At 34.2% G+C, this 21,456-nt stretch overlaps 2 protein-coding genes across 4 annotated transcripts; both read right to left on the bottom strand.

Moving 5' to 3' along the window:
- Positions 1 to 4,610: 4,610 nt before the first annotated feature.
- LOC109337816 (putative RNA polymerase II subunit B1 CTD phosphatase RPAP2 homolog) lies at positions 4,611 to 5,214 on the bottom strand. The gene is made up of 3 exons (XM_019574876.1): positions 5,190 to 5,214; positions 4,900 to 5,097; positions 4,611 to 4,816 (listed from the first exon to the last, which is right to left on the bottom strand). The coding sequence occupies exons 1-3, from the start codon at positions 5,212 to 5,214 to the stop codon at positions 4,611 to 4,613; spliced, it is 429 nt and encodes a 142-aa protein (XP_019430421.1).
- Positions 5,215 to 6,226: 1,012 nt separating this feature from the next.
- Positions 6,227 to 13,597, bottom strand: LOC109337817 (putative RNA polymerase II subunit B1 CTD phosphatase RPAP2 homolog). Of its 3 annotated transcripts, none has more exons than XM_019574878.1 (8): positions 13,509 to 13,597; positions 11,086 to 11,703; positions 10,018 to 10,839; positions 9,741 to 9,934; positions 9,377 to 9,640; positions 8,752 to 8,910; positions 7,548 to 7,671; positions 6,227 to 6,318 (listed from the first exon to the last, which is right to left on the bottom strand). In XM_019574878.1, the coding sequence occupies exons 2-7, from the start codon at positions 11,675 to 11,677 to the stop codon at positions 7,567 to 7,569; spliced, it is 2,136 nt and encodes a 711-aa protein (XP_019430423.1). In that variant the 5' UTR covers positions 11,678 to 11,703; positions 13,509 to 13,597; the 3' UTR covers positions 6,227 to 6,318; positions 7,548 to 7,566. The 3 variants fall into 3 exon arrangements, with proteins under 3 accessions (XP_019430423.1, XP_019430424.1, XP_019430422.1); XM_019574879.1 differs by lacking the exon at positions 6,227 to 6,318 and adding an exon at positions 7,269 to 7,465 and having other exon boundaries at positions 7,551 to 7,671; XM_019574877.1 differs by lacking the exon at positions 6,227 to 6,318 and having other exon boundaries at positions 7,488 to 7,671.
- Between the last annotated feature and the right edge of the window lie 7,859 nt (positions 13,598 to 21,456).

Genomic DNA, 21,456 nt, shown 5'->3' with positions numbered 1-21,456 from the left:
TTGATTCCAAGGGCAAGAGAAGTCATGGAGGTCCTATGACTAGGGCCAAAGCCAAATCAACAACCTTGAAGGTCACAAAAGACTCAATTAACGCTGGAGATTACATGAAGAAAGGACATTTATGTCCTTAGGATCTATTTTAAACATAGGTTATTTTCATTGTTATGAATAAATGAGAATTCATTCTCATGTAGACTTAGGAATAAATTGATTAAATAGAAGGAGATAAAGTTAAGAGGTTGAGCAGCTACAATCAATGATTCAAGTAAAAATATATTTGTTTTGACTAACAACTTAGCCAAACATGATCTTTTCAATAAACCAACCAGATTGGACTAGATCTTATATATTTGATAATTTAGGATTTTAAATTTCATTATCTTCACATTATCTTAGGATTAGTTAGGATTTTAGTTTATATTTCAGATTTGATTAAATAAGATATTATCTTTTAGTATTCAAAGATAATTAGGATTTTATCTTTAGACTTATCTTTAGTTTATTTCAGCCAAAGCAGATTGCCTATTTATAGCTTTGACTTATTCATTAATAAAACAAGTTTAATTTTGAGAAAACCTTGTGTTTATTTTAGTTGAGAGAATATTCCTAAAAACCTCCATTGTTGGTTGTGGCCACCATTGATGAATTCTTATCAAGCTTCCTAGCTTGTGACGAATACCACTAGTTTATCAAGCATTCTTGCTTGTGGCGCTTCCCCCTTCTAATCTTTCCCATTTCTTTCACCAAAACAACCCCAAATTCCCCATCATTCACCAAAACCGAATTACAACTTAAAAAGCACAAGACTTCAAGCTAAAACGAATACACACAACCCGAATACACACCCTAAAATCATCCAAAATACAAACATCAACCACAAAACCTACACAACCCGAATACACACCCTAAAACCAAATAAAACCACAAACCCAAGACCAAACCCTAACCATAAACCTACAAATCAACCCCAAACAGACCCAAACACAAACTCTATACCCTACACACACCCAAGCCGAGCTACAAACCAAATCAATTGGTAATCTTGTGAACTTGTCACACGTTTTTGATACTTAACTTGATTACTTGACTCACTCAAGAATCAAAGGAGAAAATTTTGAGAGAAAAGTGAGAGAGTGAAACACTTAAACACTTGAGAGAAAAGTGAGAGAGTGAAACATTTAAACACTTGAGAGAAAAGTGGGGAGAGTAATATTATGGCTAGTCCAGAAGATAGTGGTTCTCCATTATCACCAAGGACAGTCGTGCTACATGTTATGATAAGCACCAAATTCCAGGCCTTACAAAGGCAAATGGATCAAATGAGAATAGATGTTAGGAGGCTGAAGGGTGATTCTAGTAGTGATGTAGACCACAGGAGGAGGAGGAGAGATAGGAGAGGGAGGCGTGAAGAGGCGTGAGGAGGATGAGGGTCGTGGTGAGAGGAGAGGTAGACATGAGGAGGATAAGTATGAGGGAGGCTATAGGAGAGGGAGATATGAGGAGGATGATTTTGAGGATGGCCGTGAGGGAGGAGGTCATGAGGGAGGAGGGAGGATAGGTTAGAAGGGGTCAAAATAAAGTCCCTACACTCTTAGGACTTAATAACCCATAAGCCTATCATGAGTGGGAGTTAAAAATGGAGCAAGTGTTTGAATGTCACCATTATAGTGAGGAGAAAAAGGTGAAGGTTGTTGCCCTAGAATTTAAGGAGTATGCTATGGTATGGTGGGACCAGATCCAAAAGGAGAGAAGGAGATAGGAGATATGGTGAGGAAGTAGTAAACACTTGGGGAGAGATGAAGAGGGTGATGAGGAGGAGATTTGTCCCTAGTTCTTACTAAAGGGATGTGCACAATAAATTGCAAAGGCTAACTCAAGGAGGCAAATCAGTTGATGAGTATTTCAAGGAGATGGAGCTGGCCCTACTTAGGTCCAATTTCAATGAGGACCGAGAAGCTACAATGGCTCGGTTCCTACATGGGTTGAACCTTTAAATTCAGGATGTTGTGGAGCTGTAGCCTTATGTTGAGTTATATGACCTTGTCCAAAAGGCCATCAAGGTAGAACAACAACTCAAGAGGAGGAAGTCTAAGTAATCCTCTAATTCAGCAACCAAGTATCCATCTAATACTTGGAAGGAAAAATCTAAGAAGGAGGGCAATGCAACAAAAGAGAGTGGCCCTAGCACTAAGGAGGTTGTGGGGACAACCAAGTTCCAAGGCAAACAGCCCGTAGATCCAAACCAAAGAAGCTGTGACATCAAATGCTTCAAATGTTTGGGGCGTGGCCATATTGCTTCTCAATGCCCTACGAGGAGAACTATGATGGTCCTAAATGGAGATATTGAGTCTCAATCTAGACATCTAGTGATGAGGAACATGATAGTAAGGGTGATCTTTATATGCCCGATGGTGATATACTCATAGTTAGAAGGCTCATTGGGAGTCAAAACTGAGACCATGAGGAGAATCAAAGAGAGAACATCTTTCACTCTCGCTGCCTTGTGCAAGGTAACATTTGCACCCTCATCATTGATGGAGGGAGTTGTGCTAACATGGTTAGTACAAGATTGGTGTCTAAGTTAAAGCTTAACACCAAGGCACACCCAACACCATATAGGCTACAATGGCTTAGTGATGATGGAGAGATGGTCGTGAATAAACAAGCTGATGTTCCTTTTACTATTGGAAAATATGAGGATATAGTCCTTTGTGATGTGGTCAACATGAAGGCAAGTCATATGCTTTTGGGTAGACCATGGCAGTACGACAAGAATGCTACCTATGAGGGACGTTCTGATAAGTACACATTTATGCATAATAATCATAAAATGGTCTTATCACCCTTGTCTCCAAAACAAGTGAGTGATAATCAGCGTAGGCTGAAAGAAAAGATAGACCCAGAGAAGAAGGAAGCCACGACTGAAACCCTAGACTCTAGTAAGTCAAAAAGAATGATGGAAATGATCCTAAAAAGAACTATTTTGTCACAAAAGGTGAAGTAAAACATGCCTTGATCATAAGGTAGCCCATGTACTTACTTTTGTGCAAAAGTTTTTGCTTGAGTAGCACGACTACTGAGAAGGCTACTATGCCTCAATTCTTGAAAGACCTCTTGAATGAACTCAATGATGTGTTCCCTGAAGAAGTCCCTAGTGATCTTCCACCTTTGAGGGGCATAAAACATCATATTGACTTGATTCCTGGTGCTTCATTGCCCAATAGGTCTGTCTATAGGAGCAATCCTCAATAAAATCACGAAATACAAAAACACGTTGAGGAGTTTATGCACAAAGGGTGGGTCCAAGAAAGTCTAACTCCTTGTGCCATCCCAGTCATCCTAGTCCCAAAGAAAAATGGAGCCTGGAGGATGTGCACTGTTTATGGCGCCAATTCCATTGTTTGTGGTGCCAATTCATTCCAATTCCCCTTCCATATTCTCAAATACTTACAAACACATCAACCTACATTCCAAGCTATCAAATCGTGAATAATCATACAATCCATTCATCATTCCACCATCCAACCAAGAATACTTCATCCCATTCCACCCGTGAGCATTCAATCCATCATCAAATCTTCCACAAACATTCTTACAAATCAAAGCCGAGGCAATCCCAAGGCAAACACCAAATCAAAATAACAACAATTACAATACAATCAAATATAAAATAGGACTTTCACAAGAAACGATCCTACAACAAAGACAATCCACAAAGAGGTTGTCATCAAGTGGCATAAGAGGTTAAGTGATGTGGGTGAGTTGGTTGTGGATAGACAAGTCATGATACCCTTCTCCATAGGGCAGTACCATGATGAGGTCTTATGTGATGTGACCCATATGGAAGCCAGCCACATGTTGTTGGCTGAGCCTACACTTGAGGAAGTTCCTACCCCCAAGACTGAAGTTATTGAAATTTTTTCTACACTTAGTCATTCTTTGAAAGATCATGGCAAGAATAGAAAGAAAGTTAAGATTGAAGACAATTCGAGGACGAATTCACTTGAAGGGCGAGGGGATGATGTAAACCCTCCTAGGGCAACCTTTGATTCCAAGGGCAAGAGAAGTCATGAAGGTCCTATGACTAGGGCTAAAGCCAAATCACCAACCTTGAAGGTCACAAAAGACTCAATTGACCCTAGAGATTACATGAAGGATGGACATTTATGTCCTTATGATCTATTTTAAACTTAGGTTATTTTTATTGTTATGATTAAATGAGAATTCATTCTCATGTAGAATTAGGAATAAATTGATTAAATAGAAGGAGATAAAGTTAAGAGGTTGAGCAGCTACAATCAATGATTCAAGTAAAGATATATTTGTTTTGACTAGCAACTTAGGCAAACATTATCTTTTCAATAAACCAACCAGATTGGATTAGATCTTATGTATTTGATAATTTAGGATTTTAAACTTCATTATCTTCACATTATCTTAGGATTAGTTAGGATTTTAGTTTATATTTCAGATTTGCTTAAATAGGATATTATCTTTTAGTATTCAAAGATAATTAGGATTTTATCTTTAGACTTAAAACAAGCACCAGGGTATGCCATAGAACATATCATGAAAACATGTACAGCTTTGGATATTGGTAAACAATTACATCATTGGCGTACAGTCAAACTGAAACCCTCTGGTGGTGAATCATACCACGAGTCTTCAGAGTCAAACAAATCAAGATCAGAAAATCCAGGCTTTCTTGGCCATTTCAAAGTAACTGAATCTGTTTCTAGCATATCAACATCCTCTACAGTCCCTTCATCAACAGCATCATGTGGACGTGGCAATATAAGGATTCCAGCTTCAGAAACTGCATAAGATTTGTTCATACAAAAAATCCATCTAAAAATCATTTAATATTACATAGAAAACCCGTAAAGTAAAAGAAGTTACCAGCATCAGTGACATCTGTGTCACTCGATACAACTGCTTCTGATGCTTGGCTCAATGCAATTGCACATGCTTCTGTTGATTCCCAACATAATCGTTCTTCATCATCAACAACATCCACATTACCAACTATGTCAGGTTTATTTTTTATATCTGCCAATTCTTTAAACTCACAAAGATCTCTACTCACGGATTTGTTGCCTATTCATAGCTTTGGCTTATTCATTAATAAAGCAAGTTTAATTTTGAGAAAACCTTGTGTTTATTTTAGTTGAGAGAATTCTCCTAAAAACCTCCATTGTTGGTTGTGGCCACCATTGATGAATTATTATCAAGCTTCCTAGCTTGTGGTGACTAACACTAGCTTATCAAACATTCTTGCTACTTGTGGCGCTTCCCCCTTCTAATCTTTTCCATTTCCATCACCAAAACAACCCCAAATTCTCCACCATTCACCAAAACCGAATTACAACTTAAAAAACACAAAATTTCAAGCTAAAATGATCCTAATTTTAAGGCAGCCCCCTTGAGTTCATCACTCCTACATTAAACACATGGATAACACTTATGTTTCTCCATATTAGGAATCTTAATTACGCAAAGAGACACACATTCTTACATTCATGTATTCCTTATTTAATTTTAGAATATTGATTTTTGGTGTGGAGCCTTGTGTAAATTGCACATTTATAACCATTATTATATTTACGCATTCCTATATTGATCTCAAGTATCATGTGTCATTATCATTGACAATTTGGGCCATGCCTATGGGACCCGCTCACCCGCACGTTTTGAGCGAATAAGGCATGAAAAATGTGTTCATCCATCATAAAATGTCCGTCCAACATGCCCTTTTTACCTACAAATATTTCAAATGGGCAGCCCACGAGTATCAATGAACACTACAATAAGAAATTTGATAGACCAAGTATGACAAGAATAATTCATGTTCTCATCACTTGAGTACAATGTATCAATTTTCCAAAATATAATATCTTACCAATTAACTACATGTCTTACTTATGCAAAACAAAGTGTTATGTTTTGTATTTTGAATCATACTGTCACACTATGTAATATATTGCATTGTTCCGTGTACTAGATCATTTTTAGATATTTTATTTAATTTAGAGCGGCCCACAAGCACACTCTGCCCATGTTTTGGGTGGGCGAGACATGATATTTCATGCACTATTTATAAACGAGCATGCCTTGCCCGCCCTAATTTTAGTGGGCATTGTTAGGCATGAACAAAGGAGCCCTAATTACCAATACTATGTGTCATTGCATTGAAAAACTACTTATGAGGGTGAGCTTTTCAAAGCAGAGACTTAGTGAAAAATTGTCTCTGTTACACTCCTTTCACACTAATCCACTTCAACTTTCAAATTCTTACTTGAAAATGATCATATTGCATTCGAATGGAGATCATCCGTCCCAAACGGTATCCCACTCCATGTCTCAAGCCAATTAGAATGTTTCACTTTATTACTTTTTGCTTATTTTTTATTTTATCCACGTGTTAATATAGATTGGTTTGGGACAGAGAATTTGACATCATTAGGGACAGGTGATCCCCATCCATTGCATTCTTACTTGAAAGTATCATTTCTAGGAATTGAACAATTAACGTTTGGATCTTTTTGGAAATGTAGCAGAGCCTTATATCACTATACCAATATCTTGTTGATGAACTCCACTAAGGCTACCACTACAAGTATGGTCTTATGAATCAGCCAAGATGAAAAAGAATGTATTGGAAGAAACGAAGAATAACAAGATTGGACATTTAACAATTCTGCATACCCAAAAGATGTGGAGATAGAATCAAAAAATTGATCATGCCCAGAATAATGCACTAGTAATCAATTCATCAGCACCTGATGAGCTATCATATGAGGATTCTGTCGAAGTGTAAATTCGTATAATCGGACATGGAATGTTTATGTAAACATAGGTATCCATTTTCCAGTTATTTCATTATTATTGTGAATATAGAGATTGCATATTGTTCATCATAATTCATAAACGTACTCAAATTCGAGTGATCATCTAGCAAAGGATGATTAACAGCACACTTTCAATTTCTATCACTTACTTTTTTTTCCTCATCCCATCATGATCATAACACAACGACATGTTTATGAAAAGCTGTGGAAATCAACTTTCCCCATATAAGACAGATATTCTGTTATAAGAAAGGGAAAAAAAGGAGAGACCATTGAATCCCATTTTGTTTTAATTCCCTTTTGTAGCCTATGCCAATTTTGGTGGACTGCGCTCCATCCCAGTGAACTCATGCGGTTCTGACATGCACAGAGGCCAGAGGCGAATCCGTTCACAGTCCGTAGGACCAACACCATTTGAAGACCAAATTGGACTCTACTCATATTTGCACCATACATTCATTTCAATAGTATATCCAAACTCCCACATTAGAAGTCCAAAACAACAATATTGTAATGGTATATAGATATGTCATCAATTCTGTAAATGAAACTAGAACATGTTTGGCTGAGAAAACAATGTTGAAGCGTTCCCTCCAATGAGTGAAGTTTGAATCCCATCATTATAAACAGGTGTTGGAAAAAAGACACAACCACCCAAAAAAAACAGATTTAATAAAGTATAAGGTTGTGGGTCATTACTTAACGTAGTTCCATGTTTTCATGCTCCACTTTGAGCAGAGAATTGAGGTGCCCGGCCAAGTGGCACTATGTGATCCTTCAATACCTCATACTCTTCCAGACCTAATTGTGTGCCATTCAAAACCTGTTTCACCAAACCAACATCAGAACAATGTGTAACAAACTCTAATTTAAAGTACAGTGAAAATTATTATATCAAAATCAGTAGTGAAAAATATAAGAGATAATACTTCAAAATAATAAGATAGCTAAAGTGATGACGTCAACAAATTTGAAGATATCAATGAAATTGAAGTTAAAGTGAAAAACATCACGAATTTGAAGTTAAAGTAAAGTATCCAAATACAACACCGAGATACAGGAATGTGACAAATTTTAAAAATTCGAGACAAGACTTGACTGTGGAACAAGATATATAAAATCAATATAAGAATAACATAAAAGAACAAATCTTAAATTATAAGAGAGGAAGAATGTTTAAAAATTAATTTATCTAACTGTTATGATATTTCCATCTATAATGGTATAAAAAAATCAAAAAGTAAATATCACTGTTATTATAGAATATAGTTAGGAGTATCTGAAAGTGTTTAATACATATACTTGTCCGACATGGACACGAAAGGACACAGTGACTATTGTGAAGTGCCTCTTTTTCTTAGAAGATATCTGAAAGTGTCTTCTAATACATATACTTGTCCGATGTGGACACAATAAGGATATGATGACTATTGTGAAGTGTCCCCGTTTGCTAGAAGATATCTACTTGTTCCAGCTTTGACACAAAAACACTTTGCTAGCCAGCAGAAGCTAAATTCATACAGGATTCGGGATTGTTTTCCACAATGCAACTGATTGCATATAGCACATCCCCAGCACACACAGAGTCAAAATAGAATTATAGAACCATAAAATGTGACTATAAAATTGAGCAAGAAAGAAAAAAAAAAACTAAGTACAAGACATGTGGTACTTATATTATTAATGTCCTATTATAACCAATAAACAGAAGTGACAATATTTATAAACGGAATACAGAAGAAAAATAAGCAAAATTCTAGAAAACTATGTCATGGAAATATTAGATGTTAAATGAACTATATCAACTAAATAATCATTGTCATACAGAGGAATTAAGTTTTTTGCTAGGATATAAAATAACACATAAAATAATAAACAGTATGAGATACACAAAGGGTCTCACCTTGTGAAACGAAGCCCTTCGGTCTGTCATGTACGGGATAAGAGTAGGTAATCTACTGACAGACAACGCATCAATGAACAAAAGAACGATCACTTGCCATTGTCTTGTTCTGAATGCTGGAAGTGGATCCACAAATGACATTGTATCCAACAGGCATACCTAAGAGAAAGTAATTAGAACAACAAACTCTATATAACCCATCCACATGAAAACAAGTATTTGGATTTCTTGAAAGTCTTAGCTTAATACAGATATAAAGATTATATCTTAAACCTATCTGCAATTCTGGGAAGATTTTTCCAAAATTACCAATCTAAACCCGTTCCTTGTCCTGCATCAGGGAACATGTTTGCTTTTCTACCAAACTAACAGCTACCCTGATACTAAATCAATGAAACACTGAGCACTCAGCATCAACGCATTTAAGTGCTACCAATGCATCTTGGTATTTACAAGTATTTCAGGTCCCTAAATGGAGCCATACATGGAATGGCATAGTACAACCTATGAAGACAAGTGTGTGTGGTGGTCATTGGGGGCGCTTCAAGGATGAAAGGTATAGATAAATCTGTAATGACTTAATTCATGACAACTATTATACATCATGAACAAGAACAAATCCTACCATCGCTTGCTCCATCGTAGATATTGGTATTGGCAGCCTGAGCTCAGCAACAAGTGCAGGTAAAACTCGAGCAAGACAAGTGGCTAAAGTTTGCTTTATTTCAGATGATCGACCATCTGCCAAGACAATTTTGCGAGGATATTCTCTTCCATTGATTGAGAGATATTCTTCATGAAAACTTTCATCCTTCCCATATATATATGCTAAAGAAGATGATGTTATCCACGAGAATAGGGCATTCCACATAGTTGCAAATGGCGACAACTGATAGGAAGTTAAAACAAGCATCAGGGTATGCCATAGAACATATCATGAAAACATGTACAGCTTTGGATATTTGTAAAAAATTACACCATTGACTTACAGTCAAACTGAAACCCTCTGGTGGTGGATCATACCACGAGTCTTCAGAGTCAAACAAATCAAGATCAGAAAATCCAGGCTTTCTTGGCCATTTCAAAGTAACTGAATCTGTTTCTAGCATATCAACATCCTCTACAGTCCCTTCATCAACAGCATCATGTGGACGTGGCAATATAAGGATTCCAGCTTCAGAAACTGCATAAGATTTGTTCATACAAAAAATCCATCTAAAAATCATTTAATATTACATAGAAAACCCGTAAAGTAAAAGAAATTACCAGCATCAGTGACATCTGTGTCACTCGATACAACTGCTTCTAATGCTTGGCTCAATGCAATTGCACATGCTTCTGCTGATTCCCAACGTAATCGTTCTTCATCATCAACAACATCCACATTACCAACTATGTCAGGTTTATTTTTTATATCTGCAAATTCTTTAAACTCACAAAGATCTCTACTCCCGGATTTGTTGATTTTTTCATCTGCCCAGGTAACAGAATGGCTTTGTTTCTTTTCACCTAAGGACTTAAGAGAAGACTTGGGTTTAGTCTTGCATGATTCAGTTGTTTTTTCTATTTGAAATTTCTCTTCAACATAGATAGCATCTAAATTGGAAGTGGAAGCACCATCATTAGAAGCAACTATACTTGTTTCCCCTTTGAGTTCTGTTGATTTCCTTTCATACTTATTCTGTTCTACATCAGATTGTCTTTCTGATATGGAGACTGAATGAACAACTTTCTTTTTACCACAAGGATTGAGAGAGGATTTGAGCTCAGCTTCACTTAACTTGGCTAAATCCTTGGCCAGTGGTTCCTTCTCTTTTTCGGAGGTATTTAAATTCAGACCACTCGTAAAAGATGAAGACAACTCTTGAATGCTACCATCATTTTCTCTGTCCACTTTACTGCCGACCTTTTTTGGCAGCTTCCTCACAGCTGTTCGTTTAATTTCATGATCAGCAGTTGTCTCTGTATCACTTGATGATACTTTTGAAACACTGTACTCATCTTGCATAATTATAGTACTCGTGAAGTCCATCTCATTGAGAATTAAATTTTTGTCACCAGTGAACTTGCCATGAGTAGCTTGGGACCCTGCAAACACAATAAAGCTCATTTTGTTGGAAAATGAAAAAGGATAAGAATAAGCAATTACACTATTCCACTTCTCATAAATTAGGTCCTTAGCTTCAGTCTTATCATAGCAATCCATATGCCATGCCAACAATGCACATGATACAATAAACAAGACACTCCTCAGCAAGAATAGGCATATGATTATCTGATTATCTACCGCTCCTAACAATTACCTAGGAATCTAGGATGCCATCATATTCTCACCTTTTTTAATATTTTTCCGAGAAGAGCCCTTGTAATTGCTGTCTCTTTGTTTTGGTACATAACCTTCAATTGCATTTGAAGGTCCAACCCACTGCTCCAAAGACACCTCCCCAGTGCTGGTTTCTGTTTTCTCCTCAATTTTCAAGCTAGAAAGACCTAAATCCCCACCCTTTCCCAATTTCTCCACTGGTTCCATATTCATATCTCCAAACAACTTAAGAACATTGTTCAATTTCTCTGGGTCTAGAACCGAGCATCTCTCATCTTGCAAGCTCCCAGCAAAAGCTTTGCTGTGAACAACACAATTAGAAGAACAATACATGTATGTCTCATGTAGGTCATAGACCTTGTGCTCCTTTAGTGAAATTCGATATCTACCCTTCCTAGGGCGATCAGATGGCAAAGCATTGCGACAGAGTGGATAACCACATGTGTTTGCAATGGACCGTTCAGTTACAACATCTTCATAGTCACTCCTTGACATCAAAGATCCAGCTGCAAACAGCTGGTCTTCATTGTGGATACCTTCAAGGAGGGACATTTGCAGTTTGAAAACAGCATCTCTGACAAAAATTGGTTGGTCCTTTGCCATTGAAGGAAGTCTTAAGTGGACAATATCTGGAATTGCATCATGCACAAAGAGCAGATCATTAGATTAATGACTCCAACAAATTAAGCATGAAAGACATAAAGGTTCTAGTAAAGCACTGAACAAATAATAGACAAGATAAACATTGTATTTATTGACATAGTATTAAAAGCAAAATCAAAGCTTTCAAAGAGTGAATATATTCCTTGAACGCCCTCATGAATCACAAAGAGGCAAACACAAACGAAACCATCTATTTGGTGCTTCCAACACAATCATAAAACAAACCCCATGCTTGAACACGCCTAATCCAACTGGACAGATAAACAGACTCATAATAGGCTATGTGTAAGAGCTGTTACATATTATACTTTAACCTTCTATAAATTTTATGTCTGAGCTAAGATGATACATAATTTCTCCTAAAATTCACCAAATTATGTTTCTTTCAAATTAATAATCACAACAAAAGATTGATAATGTTATCTCATTTTTGTCTACTCACCAAATTAGTTATTGAAAGATCTTTTTTAGTAAAATTGCTAGGAACCAACCCAACCATTGACAAAGTAAAACCAAATCTAATTGCTATGAGTCATGCACCAAATATATGCCTCTTATTTGCAATTTAAACAATTAAGTATAACCCATATGAATATTTGCATACATGCACAATTAGTGAATGTCCATCCAAAATTCTTTATCCCCAACAACTCAACAACCCAAATTCTTCTAATTGACTTCCAATATGCAATGCATTCAATGACACTAATTAATCATTTACTAATACAAAATCTCATGTGATCTATATAAGAAGCATAATTAGACATGCATTTCATATATACCCATCAATCCATTTCTCTAAGGCCACAACATTTAACTACTTTGTCCAAAATATCAATGGCTTTCAAGAACTTAAACCATTCTTGTTTTCCATGTTTCACTTCTACTATCTTTCTTGGCATCCTATCCAATAGCAAATAACTATGTAGCATCAATTGTTCCACCACAAACTATTTGCAACTACATTTTATACCCTTCTTATTGCCAAACTGTGCTTGCTAATCAAAATGGCACCACATTCGACTATTGCAACATTTCCATTGGAAAATCTTTGTCAGGGTCACATAAGTTCTTGAACTTAGTGTATTCACATTTTCAAGGTATCTCATCTTTCTCTCAAATCACAATTCATGCTCTCGAAGATTGTCAATTCCTCTCTGACCTTAACTTTGAATACTTATCAAACACTTATGATGTGATTGAAAAAATCTGGAAATTTCTTACCACATCTCAAATTGAAGATTTTCACACATTTCTTAGTGCTATTTTGACAAATCAACAAACTTGTTTAGATAGCTTACAAATCTCAACTTCAGATTCAAGAGTGACCAACAAGGTATTGGTCTAGTGATGTAAGGCTCCACTGGATCACCGGATGTTAGATTCCTGAGAGTGACAGTTGTTGGGAAGGGCAACACGAACCCGAAATGGACTAGTTCCTTACCCTAAAAGGTGAGGAGATACATTGGTAGTACAAAAAAAGATTAAAGGGTGAAAAATTATCTTACAGATAGCCTATTATGAGTCCGTTTAGATATTCTCAATATTTATGCACAGAACAATTTGACACACACCATAAAATCTTAAATCCAATAATACCAATTCAGGTTAGAAAATATATAGACCTATTGTTGTGAAAAAGATTTTTGCGTGTGAACTCAGAATATGTCTCTAGAGTTATTCTCTTCAAACAAAAACCGCTAAAAACTCACCTGTTTAACACTCGAAAAAGAAATCTGAAAGAGATAGAAGGAAAGGAAAGAGAAATTACTTGTATGTGTAGTGGAGAGGTTGTCGTTGAGAATGGTCACGAGAATGATGGAGTGATTTGCAAATACAATTGGGGAATTTATTTAGGGTTCTACTATTGCATGAAAAACATGAAGTGTTGGATGAATTTAAGGGTTGGGATGAAATTGAAGCTATGGTTGGTCACATTAATCTAAAATATTATTATGGTCATTCATCACATTTTTTAGGTTTTAATTTGGTTTTTATGAGAAATAGTGTCAATTTATTGTTGTATGTTTCTAATATGAATATTAAATGTATAAAATGACAATGTAAAGATGTACATATAGTCATAGTCAGTACAACATCCAATCCAATGTTCATTTGAATTACTTTTTTGAAAAAATCAATAATAATTTAAAATAAATGATAGATGATACAACAACAATGTAAAAAACTCTTTCGTATACATATTTTTCTTTTATAATATTGTTATTCATTCTTGATTTAGCCAGAAATAATTGGTCATAAGGGTAACGTTTGGCATGAATGCTCATACAAAGAAAATAAACAATTTGAATGGAGATGAGGATATTTCCGTTTTATATAAAATCAAAATTTAAAAATCTATAATTTCTAATTAATATTTGGATATGATGTATTTTAAAATAATTATATTAGTTATAACCAATATGACTTTTAACTGAAAGGTTTCAAGAATTCAATTCGAATGAACATTATTCGATAAGAAAAACAGTCACGCATCTCCAAAAGATCAGTTTTTACCCATAGGGTGAAGAGTAACCATGGTAATACTGAAAAACATATGACTTTTAAAAATGATATTAATTTAATGAGAAGATGAATAGTCACGTTAACAATAATGAGGAACTGTTACAGTTTCCAATATACCAAATTATAAAACATTTTTCTTTTCTCATAATCTAAGGAAAGGGAGGTTCCCTTCAAGAATTAGTAAAGGATTTGATTGAGTAATATCATTATACCAAATTTCTTAAAGCTACCAAATAAAGATTAAGAATATAGATTCAAGTATCAAACTATATTTTCATTTTAATTACATCTTATAGAATTGTTATTTCTCGATTCTAATAAGAAATATTATAGTATTTAGTTTGAATTTTATGATTTATTTCCCCCCCAAAATTTGTATGATCTGTGATTTGTTGTTAGCTTCAGCTTATTATGAACCCCTCTTAATTTGCTTTTGCCTTATTATATTCAGACTCAACTGCATGTAATCCTATAATTTTTTATCTTATTATGAATCACTACCATATATATATATATATGTTTTATTTTTTCTCCATGCATCCTAGATATTTTTGGATAGTTATGCAATATGTATATTAGATACTTATATATAGAGGTAGCAAAATTATCTATAATCCACAAGATCACAACTCATCTAAATCCAAGAAAATTAAATTCATCTAAATCTATCTATTTGAGCTAATGGATGAAATTCAGTGAATAAATTTAGTAATGGATAAATTTGAATCTATCTATTATATCCAATAGATATTCATATATATATCCATTTGGATGAATATCCAATCCATTCAAAAAACAAACATTAAAAATGAGTTCGTTACTTCTCAATGTCATTTAATATTTAAGAAAATTAAATTCAAACAAATTCATTTATGATTTTCATTTTCATTTTAATATTTTATTAAATTAGAGCAATTATAGGGCATGCGAATATAATTAATATTAAAAAATTATTTTAAATGTCACATGTCGTAGAATATTGCAGAAAAAAAAAACTAAGACATTTATTATTGTAAATTAGTAAAGAGTTTAAAATCTGTACTGTGACAGTGTAAAGTTTTTTACACTGTCAGCACATCATCCATAATTGATTTGTATTACTTTTATTTGAGAGTTAAAAGTAGTTAATAAATCAATGATTGACTGATAGTGTAAAAAACATTTATACTGTCACTGTATATATATTAAATCCATTAGTAAATATCAAACAACTTATAAGAGATATCACAGACTGCACGTCAAAAGAGTAAAAAGAAATTTACGCCCATGCCTAGTAGGCTTTTTATCAGCTGCTGGGGGAGGAAGTGTGAAACTATTACATGGATGTCCATGAGGAAGTTCAAAAATCATTTAAAAAAATTGAAATAACTTTTTCAAAAATGTTTTTAAAAGTGATTTTATAAAAGGTAAATTTAGAAAATATTTTATTAAGATAGTAGTTTTTAAAATGATAATTTTCTTTAACAATGCTTTTAGTTAAAAAAATCAAATGGATTGAATATTCATTCATCCATATCCATGAAAATGGAATCACTGATGAATTGGAGATTTGAAATTCATCCATTAAATTTGGATATGAATGAATTGAATAACTTAAAATATGTTTTAAATGGATTTATATGAATTAATTAATGACATTCCATCCCTATATTAATGTCCAAATCCATCCATTTGTCACATTTACTTATGCGTAGAGGTGACAAAATTATTCACAATTCATAGTTCATCCAAATTAAATCCTTTCAAATCCATACGTTAGAGTTCATGGTTTTAAATAGATGTAATACAATGGATAAGGTTAATAATGAATGGATATTCATGAATATATCAATTTGGATGGATAACCAATCCATCCAAAAAACAAAAATTCAAAAATGACATTTTACGCTTTTCAATTTTATTTAATATTCAAAAAATTAAATTTAAACAAATTCATTCAAGATTCTCACTCTTAATATTTTATTAAATTGATATCAATTATAGGACATGTGTATGTAGTTAATATTAAAAGTTTATTCTTAAGTACATAACATATATGTATGAGAAAAAATGTATGCACTGACAATGTATGAGTTTTATACACTATCACAATGAATGATAGATAATATAGTGATTATGTATTAATCATCACACTAATAGTTTGTGGATATTACACTCTATAAGTGGATATTACACTCTGTAAGTATTTGTTAAATACTTTACACATAGAACCTTAAATGTCGCATGCTCATAGAATATTAAAATTTTTTTTTTTTTAAAAGTTCAAAAATCACTTTTTAAAAAAAAATGATTTTTAAATAATTTTAAAAGTGTTTTTTAAAAGGTGATTTTAAAAAATGTTTTCTTAAGATAGTAGTTTTTAAATTAATAATTTTCTTCAATAGTATTCATAGTTCAAATAATAAAGTCATAAATGAATTGGATGGATTGGAATCTATCCATTAAGTTTGAATATGGATTGATTGAGTAACTTAAAATATAGTTTAAAAAGATTTATATGGATTGATAGGTGACCTTCTATTCATCCATTAACATCCAAATCTAAGTTCATCTATTTGTCACTCTCACTTATGCCCTAATGTCTTGTGATTGAAAACTAACTTAGGACAATTTAATCTGTTGCAATTTGTTATTAGTGCATATAACATGATATGCTTCATGTAATTTCTTCTAAAAATTCGATTAACTAAAAAATTGCTTTAAGTAAGGGCATTAAGTCATCTGCACATTCTTTTCTAGATGAAATTCATTATTGTTCTTTAGTATAGAGATGGTAGGTTAGAGTCATGATCTTCTTGTTATATCTAGAGAAGAGTTGACTTTGGACCACCTTAAATGAGTACTTGAAAAGGGAGTCCGATGTTCAAGTTAGTATAAGTGAAGATATGTAGATCGAAGATAGAGTGAGAATATGAGAGTGTAAGTAAGTTTTCCTTGTGAGGGGTTTCTTCTATTTATAGAGAGGTTGAGTGGAGTATACTTCAAAGTGAATGCTTTAAACATGATGAGTTGCTCTACCATGTCTTCTCCTAGACTGGTAGGAGATACTTTAATTGTATCAAGTTGCTCTGCCACGTTCGTACTCTATCTAGCACAGTGCGAGACTACGTTTGAGAAGATGTCAACACGAGCATTGGTGAAGCACTTGAAGGTGATGTCAGCTTTGATAATTAAGTTCCTAGAGACCAATGGAGACATAGAAGTTGGGGCTAAGGTGGACATGGGCTGGGAGTGGTCGAACTGTTCAGACCATGTGAGGTGCCTTCAATATGTTTTGATGTAAACCATCCTAGGCCAAGTTTTGAGTCAAGGTTTAAGAAAAGTCAAGAAGTTCCTATGACTAGGGCCAAAACCAAATCAGGACCACTCAAGGTCACAAAAGACACAATTCACCATGGAGACCACATGGAGGAAAGCCATTTATGTCCTTAGGTTCCTATTTAATTTAGTTTACTTTTATTTGTATAAGTTGTAATAAATGAGATTTTATTCTCATTGGTAGTCTTAGGATTTATTTCATTGTTATTTAAGTATTTAGTTTAAAATAAATTCATGTAACATGGGGATGTGGATTTAATTTAATTAATTTTATTCCTTGTAACATGGTCCAATAGTGGCCAAGTAACTTGTTTAGACATGACACGACTAAGACAAGCAAGATGACATGGCTAGGAAATGGCACATCTAAGACAAACAAGATAACATGGATAGGACATGGAATTTCAAGATGGCATGAATCAAGGAAAAGCTCAGGTGACATGACTATAATCAACGAGGATTTGAAAGCAAATTGATCACAAGCTTGAGCATTTTTTCTTAGAGACAACACGGCTACAACTCAGGAAAATTAGCAAGCTTGACTCAAGGGGATTCTAATTCAATTTGCTTGAAGATAATTATAGAGGTTAACTCATTTTACCATTTCAATTTTGGTTCAACTATGGCAAGACAACTAGCATAATTCAAGGAATTTGGCATAGGAGATAAGGTGGTCAAATCCAAACATGTGAAGAATTTTGAATTCAAATCCTTTTTGAATTCACAAACCAACTGTATGGAATTAAATCAAGGCAGCCATGTCAAGATAATGTGAAGATTCAATCAAGTCCATGACTACTTAAAGATCAAACTCAAGATAAATATGATTTGGCAAAGGACTTATTCAAACTTTAGCTAAATCAAGCTACAACAAATTCGGCCAAAATGCAAATTAAATCTCCAAGCCATTTTCAAACTATGAATCTCCAAGCCTTTGATTACATGATTAGTTAGGATTTTCATTTTCGATTTCAATTGTAATTTAGGCTTAGACTTAGTCAATTTCCATTGTAGCATTTTGCTAACCGAAATTGCTATTTATTTTTTATTTCCATCATTAATGAAATCAATTTTATTTTGGATTAAAAATCAAAGTGTGTTTTAGTTGAGAGAGTTCTCCTAAAATCTAAGTGGTTGTGACCACCATTGTTGTTCTTATCAAGCTTCCTAGCTTGTGGTGAACCTCACTTTGGCTTATCAAGCATTCCATGCTTGTGGCGTCTCACCCTTCATTACTTTTCCAGTTTCCATTGTGCCTCACTCACACATCAACTTCCATTCCCACAAATTCCATTCAATCCGTGACCATCCCTTCCATATTTCATCTATTTCACCACCATCATCATACACCAACCATTCACCATCTTCCATAAGCATTCAAGCTGATTCCAACCCTAAAATACATACCCTACCCGAGATCATCCAATCCTAATTCACATACCCCAACCTTGATCTATTCCAATACACATTTCCTCATCCAAATAGCCCCAAATTCCTACTCTTATCACATCAGGCCGTGACCTACCCTACCCTAAACTCTCCACACACTTATCCCACACACAAACCCTAAATTTCCCTCAACCCGAGCCAAATCACACCAAAATCCTTAATCCAACAATCTAACTGAGACCCTAAGCCCTACACCTTCAATCCCCCATAACCCTAACCCAGTCCTTACACACAAACTGAATCAAAACCCATCCTAAACCTATCAAAACTATCAAACCTAGATCCTACACACAAAAGCCCTAACTTCAAGCTATTAAAAAATCTTAAAACAAAGGTAGCCCCAAGAGGTTGTCACCATGTTGATAATGAGCAACTAAAGGCTCTTGAAGGTCATGTGCTTTCATCTGGGGAGGAAGTCTAATATATGTCTGAAAAACTGGAGACTTGTCTTTTCTTCATCTTGCTTTTGTCTTGTATATTTGCCATATCATTATTGCTTCATAGTTCTTTCGTATTGAGCATTTCATGCTTCATGGTTGTAAAAGAATTATGAAGGAAAAGATAGAATGTTTATTTTGTTTAGTTCTCTCAAAAAGTGGCAATATACCAACTTCTTTTGTACATGTACTATGTACTTTCCTTTTGCAATAGATTGAATATATGAGTTTTTTCTAGTAGATAATTCCTTTCCGCCTTTTGATTGACGTATTGAATTATTGATTCTGAACTTTATGGATATGTAACACCTATGTGTAAGTGGGAGTGTTCTAATTCAGTGATCTCATGAGTCTTGAATTATAAACAAGTCTTGAACATATATGGATCATTAACACAATAGAACTTGAACATACACAAGTCTTCAACATAGAGAAGTCAATTTTCTAACAACTCTAAAAATGGACTTCCATCATTGTTTTTTTTATATAAATGATTGCACATGCAATGATTCATCATTGCAAAAATTTCACTAAAGTTGTCCGATTATCTACACACTGAAAATAAACAAATTAGAACATTCAGACAATTCAATATAATCTTTCTCAATTTTTAGAATAATCAAACCTTATAGTGTTAACACTTAGAGTGTGTTCCACAAATATGAGAATTAACATTCTTCCCCCTTTTGATGAGGACATATTATTATTCTGATGTATTCAATATTAGAAAAAGGATATACAAATTACCGCTTTTTGCACCAAAGCCCTATTTTGGAAAAAGCCTTAGTTAATCGATTAACACTCTGTCTTAATCGATTAACTCACAGAAAACAGCAAGTTGCGAAGTGGCTTATTGCTCAGCCACTCACCGATAATCAGATACAGATACAGAAAATATACTTGAACATAATTAAATTCAATACGACAATATTACAATATCTAAAATTATCAGCTACAATTAGGCAATTATTACAACTTGAAATAAAAGAGATTAAGGATAGAAAGAGTCTACAACAAGAAATATTATTCTGGTTTGTTTGCGGGTCCATTTGCAAACTACATCCAGGCCTCCCCTTCAGATCTCGAGAGATTTCCTTCACTAATATTGAAATGAATGTGTTTTTACATGCACATTTCTAATACACAAACTTAGATGCTCCCTTCTTGAGTCCAAGAACCTAATTTCTCAGTTTGACTCACCTAATAGTCTAAGAAAACCTTTCTGACGATCTAGCCCCAACCAAGAAACGTTCTAAGCTCAAGACCTTTAAGCCTTGGTGAAGACTCACTGAGTCTCTTTGGTGGTACGACACCAAGAGACGATTTCCCTTATTACAACACTAAAAACAATATAAAAAACAGAGTATTATCAGGTACAATATAACTCAAAATGTCACAATTAAATCTCAGCTAAAAACCCTATACAAGACTCACAAGCAAGAATGAATATGTATGAGTTAATTGATGTGCGAAAATAGAGAATTTCTATCCTAGAATTCTTCTAAAGAAATGCAAGAATCATGTAAAAGAAGATAGCAAATGTTAACACATTAATCACATGCAATTAGATCACAATTAAACCCTAAACATGATACTATCTCTCACTATCTCACTATGCATTTGTCTCTGCCTAAAATGACACAAATGAGCACGAAAAATATGCAACTTAGCAATTCTAAATGAATGATATGATATGTGGTGTAAGACTCAAAACCACAGTTTATATAGAAAAGCTTTCTGAGACTCAGTTAATCGATTAAGTGCCCTTTTAACCGATTAACGGTCTGTTGAGAACGATTGAGAATAACTGAATTCAGATTTTCAGTTATCTGTTAAAACTGATTTCATGTTAATCGATTAACTGGTATATTTTTCAGTTAAATGATAAAATGGTAAACTACCTATATGTTATGCTTATCACCTATACATGTTTTACCAATATATTATGCCTATGATGCAGAAATAATATGTATGATTAATGCATGAACA

Source organism: Lupinus angustifolius, unplaced genomic scaffold, assembly GCF_001865875.1.
Source record: "Lupinus angustifolius cultivar Tanjil unplaced genomic scaffold, LupAngTanjil_v1.0 Scaffold_11_27, whole genome shotgun sequence".
Classification (NCBI taxonomy): Eukaryota; Viridiplantae; Streptophyta; class Magnoliopsida; order Fabales; family Fabaceae; genus Lupinus; species Lupinus angustifolius.
This window is presented reverse-complemented; position numbering and strand designations above follow the sequence as displayed.

Bases quoted from the DNA above. Each gene is read 5' to 3' on its own strand.
- LOC109337817 (XM_019574878.1), bottom strand. From the start codon at position 11,677: ATGGCAAAGGACCAACCAATTTTTGTCAGAGATGCTGTTTTCAAACTG. The intron at 8,911-9,376 runs GTAGGATTTGTT...ACTTTCTCTTAG, and splicing joins CTACGATGGAGCAAGCGATG to GTATGCCTGTTGGATACAAT. The intron at 7,672-8,751 runs GTGAGACCCTTT...TTGGTGAAACAG, and splicing joins GAAGGGCTTCGTTTCACAAG to GTTTTGAATGGCACACAATT.
- LOC109337816 (XM_019574876.1), bottom strand. From the start codon at position 5,214: ATGGTGGCCACAACCAACAATGGAG. The intron at 5,098-5,189 runs GTTTTTAGGAGA...AGCTATGAATAG, and splicing joins GGCCACAACCAACAATGGAG to GCAACAAATCCGTGAGTAGA. The intron at 4,817-4,899 runs GTAACTTCTTTT...AATCTTATGCAG, and splicing joins CACAGATGTCACTGATGCTG to TTTCTGAAGCTGGAATCCTT.